Source organism: Eupeodes corollae, chromosome 2 (assembly GCF_945859685.1).
Source record: "Eupeodes corollae chromosome 2, idEupCoro1.1, whole genome shotgun sequence".
Classification (NCBI taxonomy): Eukaryota; Metazoa; Arthropoda; class Insecta; order Diptera; family Syrphidae; genus Eupeodes; species Eupeodes corollae.
Window position 1 is genome coordinate 29,721,138 of NC_079148.1, and position 7,095 is coordinate 29,728,232.

The 7,095-nt window shown below is 32.9% G+C and overlaps 1 protein-coding gene across 1 annotated transcript; it reads left to right on the forward strand.

Moving 5' to 3' along the window:
* Positions 1–627: 627 nt before the first annotated feature.
* On the forward strand, positions 628–2,685 carry LOC129946820 (achaete-scute complex protein T8). Its single transcript, XM_056057164.1, has one exon. The coding sequence runs from the start codon at positions 886–888 to the stop codon at positions 2,431–2,433; it is 1,548 nt and encodes a 515-aa protein (XP_055913139.1). The 5' UTR covers positions 628–885; the 3' UTR covers positions 2,434–2,685.
* The last annotated feature ends 4,410 nt before the right edge of the window (positions 2,686–7,095 follow it).

A 7,095-nucleotide genomic window follows, 5' to 3' on the forward strand; every position in this document is an offset into this window, starting at 1 on the left:
AAAGTCTGAAAGTCCGTATACATAGAATATACCAAACATTCGATCTTATACCCTATCTACCCTGAAAGAGCCGTTGATCTTTACCAACAAGAATAAAAACAAAAATAAATGAATTCAGTCAACCCCTACTTTTGTCTGAATGTGTGTGCGATCAGATGTTAGATTTCCCACCGCAAGGGCGCAACAGCAACGGCAACGGCTATACAAGAGCAGTAATCATTATATTATCAAACCAATACATAGACATTAGGCACACAACAAAAAACGTTTCATTTTGACAATGGGGTGGTGGTTGGCTGAGCCCAAACAACCATGAACTTCATTGCTTTTCGGCTTAGTAAACACAAAACGAGATAGGGGATGAATATATGTGTACATGTCCTTTATTCCTTCCATATGCATGTCATGATACCCGTCGCGCCGCCGCTGTCGTCTTTCGTAGTTTCATAGTCCTTTTCGTCCTTTATCGTACATAGGTAATTCGTTATGTCATGGGCATATGTGTGAGTAAATGAGTATGTGTGTTTTTTTGGAACGTTAACTGCACCTTTGGCAGTTTCAGTTTATTGCTTGTTGTTTTTTGTGTCTGTTCTCCGTTTTCTCCACATATTACCGCTCGTCGTCATCGCCCCATGAAACATTACATTACAGTCTAAGATATCAGGCTCGGGCGGCACGCGACACAGATATCCAGCAGCTGTCCTTCAGACAGGACATAAAATTAGATAGTGAAAGAATTTCCCAATCGATAGCGGGACGGTATTCGGTTAAGTTGTTGTGTATTTTTAGTCAAAATTTATACTTCAACTTGAATTTTGTTATTTAAAAAATTTGATATTTAATAAACTTTTCAAAAACAAAAAAAAAGTGACGCAAGTTAGGGCAATGGCAACGATTGGCATTATGTCCTACGGTATGCCACCAAATTTAAAACTTAAAAATACCTTTAATAAAATTACCATTACAACAAACAACAACGCGGGGATTTTGAGTGATAGTTCTAGCAATAAACTTGTGATCAATAGCAATTCGATTGTGAAGAAAATCAAAGATTTTGGAATGATCGGCAGTGTGAATAACAGTGGTGCCGTAATAATGAGAAAAAAACAAAAGCTCATCCCGCTAAATGAGTCCAATAGTGAGAACTCTCAACCTCATCAGGGGGAAAGTGGAAAACAGCCTCCAGCGAAGAAGCTGAAAATTGCTACTAAGTGTGTGGAACCGAAGACGGGAAAATTGTCCACTGGAGGAAGTGATTCTAGTGGGGGAACTCCTGGACGCAAAGGATTGCCCGCTCCACAAGCTGTGGCGCGCCGAAACGCTCGTGAACGGAATCGTGTGAAGCAAGTGAACAATGGCTTTGCTGCCCTTCGTCAACACATTCCAGAAGAGATTGCTAAAGTATTCGAACCAGTTGGCGGTGCAGTCGCTAAAGGAGCAGCTAAGAAGCTAAGCAAAGTCGAAACACTGCGAATGGCTGTGGAGTACATTCGTGGTTTGGAGAAGCTTCTGGGCTATGAAATTCCTCCTGTATCACCATTGTCTGCTGACGATGGATGCTACACCACGATCAAGGATGAATTTGGACCACACTCACCTATGAATGACAACTTTGACACTTATGATGATAGCAATGGTGCATCGGCTGATCAGGAGCAAGATCAGGAACTAGATCATGATTTCTCACAAGCAACAGACAGTTTGCCCAACATTACTACTCTCAATGGCTTGCAGTACATTCGGATTCCAGGTACAAATACCTATCAGCTGCTTACCCCCGATATCTTCGGCAACGAAGAAAACTTCGTACCCCTAATCGGCACTAATTGTTATCCCATTAATGATGACCTAACGAGCGAGGATATCCAGGCGTCCATGTTGGCTGCAATCGCACCTGCGTCGACCCCATCCGAAATGATGGCACCTACCTCAACGTCTCCGACGACGTCATCGCCCCTATCGCCATCGTCGAATGTGTTGTCACCTGCGGCCGGTGGCGTTTTACTACAGCAAACCATGTCGCGTGCCACCAACGACTTGTGCATGATGCCTCCCCAATATCAGACGATGCACGATGCCCCCCACAATCCTCATCATCAACAACAGCAACATAATAATCAATTGACGGCAACGGCACACGTCAAGATAGAACCTTCAGATATGGTTTACCAACAACATTTACTGGGAAATTTGTCACCCCATCATTTGGAGAACCCTGGTCAGGGTAATTACGTTACCATTTCATCAACGCCAGGTGAAAATACCAACAGCGATGAGCAGAGTTTGTATGATAATGTTCTCTACTTGAAGAAGGAATTCAGGGATGTCGTCCTGGATTCATCAACAGCTGCACTCTCCGATGAAAGTATGATGGATGCCATTGACTGGTGGGAGGCCAATACCCCCAAATCAGATGCTGGACATATTTTGTAGGAATTGATAATTAAAATTCTAGTTAAATATTTATTTTTGGAAAACAAACAAAAAAACAATCTACTGTTGAGGAATAAAAAAATTAAATTGAATCGAAAAAGTTAATTTTTCGTTATTATTATGAAATATTTAAAACGCTTAAATTATTAAATTTTATTATGTTGTATTGAAATTAAGAAATAAAATATTATGTAAATGTAAATATATATAAATATAAATAATTAAGTACCTTTCTGTATAAGCAAAACAAACCGAAGACAATTTATTTATTAAGATTTAAAAAGACAAACAGTTTTTAAATTTAAATAAACTAACGTATATTTTTAGTTTTATCTTTTATTTATGATTTTAATTATAAGTTTTATGTACATGTTTCTTCCAATAAATAAAAGAAGTTTATTTAAAAAAAAGTGTCAAGCTCTTTTTGTATTTGTATGGATTGGAGATTAAATATGCTGAAGGGAGATAGTCCTTTTTCTATCAATTATAAGTATTATTTCAAGAACTACTCGTACTGGAATGGGACAACAGTGCCATCTATTAAGTTCAATATGAAAGCAAACGATCTCATCACTAACTCTTAACATTTCAAACGTACGTAGGTACTAAAATTTAAATCTTTAAATGTTTACATTGATTTTTGGTTTAACACTAGAACCAAAAAATGACACTACTTTAATAATAGAATGAAAAAGTCGAACTACCAAGAGACGTAAAAGGTATTCGGTTTCACCAAGCATAAATAATTGTGTCAAACAAATTAAAAACATCTTTTGAAAACAACGATTTTCACAAATTACTGTTTCGAAACGCATTTTTCTCATGGATTTTTTAAGTAATTCTCACAAAATTGTACCTCATTCCCATTGGGCTGTAGACTTCAAGAAAACAAAGCTTGTTTTTGCTTCCTTAGCTCTCGATAAAAAGATATTTCATTCGGAAAATTACATAATACAAAGACCTATGGATAAAAAGATGCCAAGTTACAAAAATGTACATTTCTTAAGCTTCTAAGTACTGAAAGAAAATAAGATCAAAAAATGGGTTTTATATTGATGTCATACAGCTCATTTTAAAGATTGTTCAGTGCTCTATAAAAAGGTTATGAACATTACAAAAAGAAAACGAAGGTACTTGAGATACCCCAGAAAGAGTTCAAACTTTCCTTCTCTCATCTTCGATCGGTACCAGCTTAGAACCAATTGATGTACAAATGTAATTATTATATCATTTTATAAAAAGTTGTATTGCCCTCAGGTTGTTTTCAGATTATATGTGAAAAAATAACATTTATTTAAAGATGGCGCTGTTTCCCAGATGGTACTTTTGGTTTGTGTAGAACTACTTACAACTTTTTTTAAAACAAATATAGTTTTCGAGCTATTTAAAAAAAAAAAATGTACTTGAGCCTCCTTTACCCTTTCAACCCCTTCCTAATCTTCCTGGATTTTAAGAGATACTGCCAATTCAGGGAGATTTTGCTCCTTATATTAATAATAATAATTAAAAGCAATTAATAACTAGAGAAATTATTTCTTCCGCCTGGGATGAACTCAAAGGAAAACGTTCCTTAAATTGAAAATCCTCGGAGATATTAAAATTTTAGGCGGATGAAACAAAAACATACAAAGAAAAAGAGGTTGAGATGCGACCCACACTGATTAAAATCCAATTCCGCTGGCGATTTGTCTGGCTTAAAATATTGTAGGTTTTCGTGTTGGGTGAAAAAAGTTGTCAGTTGAATTATTCTTAAAAATTTTTAAATTACCAACAATATTTTTCGTACGAGTATAAAGAAATGTTTTTTTTTTTTTTAAATCTAGTTTTGTTAAATAGATTTTTAGTCGAAATCAATTGTTTAACTAACTTTAGTAGCATTTCTTAAATCTTACAAATTGGATGGATGAAGTTAATTTGAGAGATATCAAGAACCGAACATCAATTTTCACCAAATTTGAGTACTAATTTTTGTAATTTTATTTTTTTATAAAGAAACGGACTGTTGAATTAATAAAAAAAAACTAGTGAATATCGAAAACAATATATTCTGTGAAATACAAAAAGTTTGAAGACAATATTTTTAATTTTTGAAAAGCAATTTGAGTCGAAAGTAAATCTTTACCAAGTTTTAGAATTGTTTTTTTTTTTTTGTTAGTTTTTTATTATTTGTAAAAAACCTGTCCATTAGATTCTCTCAAAATATTTTACCGAATCTTGACAACAATATTTTTTTAAAAGATAAAAGTAGCTTTAAGCCAATATCTCAAAGTTTAAGATATTTGAGTCGAAAATCAATTTTTTCAACTGTTATTAATTTTGTTGTTTAGGTTTTTATTGTTTGTAAAAAAAACTGTAAGTTCGATTTTTCTCAACATTTTTCAGAATGTTGAAAACAATATTTCTTATGAGTTAAAGCCATAATCTCAAGGTTTTCAAAAGATATTTGAGTAGAAATTCAGTGTTTACCAACTTTGATTAATGTTTTTTTAGTTTTTATAAAAAAAACTGCCGATTAGATTTTTTTTTAATTTTATCCGATGTCAAAAACATTATTCTTCGTTCCACAAAATTGTTTTGGTCTTAAAATTTTCGAGGTGAAAAATTTTGTTTCAGTATTTTTGATTTATACAAAAAACGGTTAATTGGATTTTTCCCAAAAAAATATATTTATTTGGTAATTTTATTCAATTCTCTAGCGTCATGAGATATTTAGGGTTAACCAAAATGTTCACCTTTTTTTTTAACTTCTATGGTAAAAATAGCACCCACAAATTTTGATAAAACAAAGAATTGATTGTTCAGAAATTTCTTTTCTAGATCACATGAATAATTATGGAATAACAAAAAATTGGTAAAATAAAATGCATCCAGTTTTTGTTTATAATAAATTTATACACAAGTCAAATTTTCGATTAAATATTCCAATTTTGGAAAAGATAAATGGACGTATATTAAAAATGAAACCATACGCGTTTCAACATCGCATGGTTTAAAAAGCAATTTCAAAAATTTGACGTGCAACACAAAATGAAATGGACGACTGGGTCGCACGAACTCGCTTGTGTATCCAGCGAGTCTGATTTGAAAGGGTACATTTTTAAGAATTCAATAGGTCTGCAATGTTGGTTTGAAATGAATAAGTAAATTTTTGACTCCCATAGTTTCAGGTTTTAATCAATTTTTGGAAACGATAGTACAATTTTAATCTAAAATTAATAACAATGTAAAAGCTTTAAAGTGTACGAATAGTAATGCATTCAAAATCATGGAAATTTCGATTTTTTTGCAATATTTAACACATTTGATAATTACTTCTCTTCAAAACACAAAGTTAATGTATGATACCTTATATTTTTCTTAATTTTGGAGAACTTCTTGCAAAAATATTAAAAAAAAATATATATCGTGATTTAAGAAACAATAAAAATAATCTTATGGCACGTATAACATAAAAAAAAACGGTCCCTGATCTAGATATAATGTATATTTATTGCTTAAAGGCGGACATAAGCCAACCCATAAAAATCACTTTCCCTGGAAGAAAAAAAATTATAACATATTCAGGCCCCACAAAATGTTGCTTTACAAACTAGGATGCTTACCTTCCTTTTTTGAGTTGCCCTATTTTCTTGCTAAATCACAAAGGTAAGTAAATGTACCAACACCCTTTAATAAATTGAAAAATGGAAGACAAATTTCTTCAAGATCAAGAAATAGAAAAAAATATTATCTTAATACCTTCGAGTATATAAAAGTTCCATACGGTTAGGATGAATTTAATTGTAAGCATTCAACCGCATTAATTTTCATGTGGAATTTAAATTAGATGCAAATGGGATGGGAACTTTATCTATACCTGAATTTTTGGGTCCTTGGAAGAAATTATTTATAAGCATATTTAAAATTATAATCTTCTAACGTCCAACCCTTTGGTATTTCAAAATTAAAAAGATATATTCAGTGCCCTTTCCGCATAAGTTATAATGGCATAATGCATACTACAGTTTTAACGGTTTTATTGTATAGATTCAGGAAATGCAAGATATATTTTACAAGAAGTCCTTTAATTTTGTATTCAAAATTTGCTAAACTTTTACGAAACCAAATTCACAGAAAATGAGATCGGAACTTTAAAAATTTCGTATACAGTTCAGTAAGGTTTTACTGTACAGTTTTTCCTTGATGGATCTACCCTTTTTTCAACACCAACCCACGAATCCATCACATAACTTTAACCACTGCATTGTGTCCAAAAATAACACAGGTCCTTTTAGTCACATACAATTAGTTCCCAGGCACAATGTCATTTATTGTCTATGTTACATCGTAAAAAAATCACCAAATGTAGACACTAAATGTCAGGTGGTTCTTGATGATGACCTAAAAGAAGAAGCATAAAAATACAACTATTGACCCATCACTCAAAATTAAAAGCGAAATCGCGTGTTTTTGTTTATTTTTCACACAAAACTTCAGACCTTAAACAAAAAAGACAACAGGAAGAAACACACGGAAAAAAAGAATAAATACTTTTAATGGCATGACAGAGCATAATAAGTTCCATTCAGTAGCCATAAGGCACAATAGGTAGTACAAGGTAGCCGATCAAGACTGTGACATCACAAAACAGTTAATGTCCCCTCGAATTCTTTTATAAAGTTT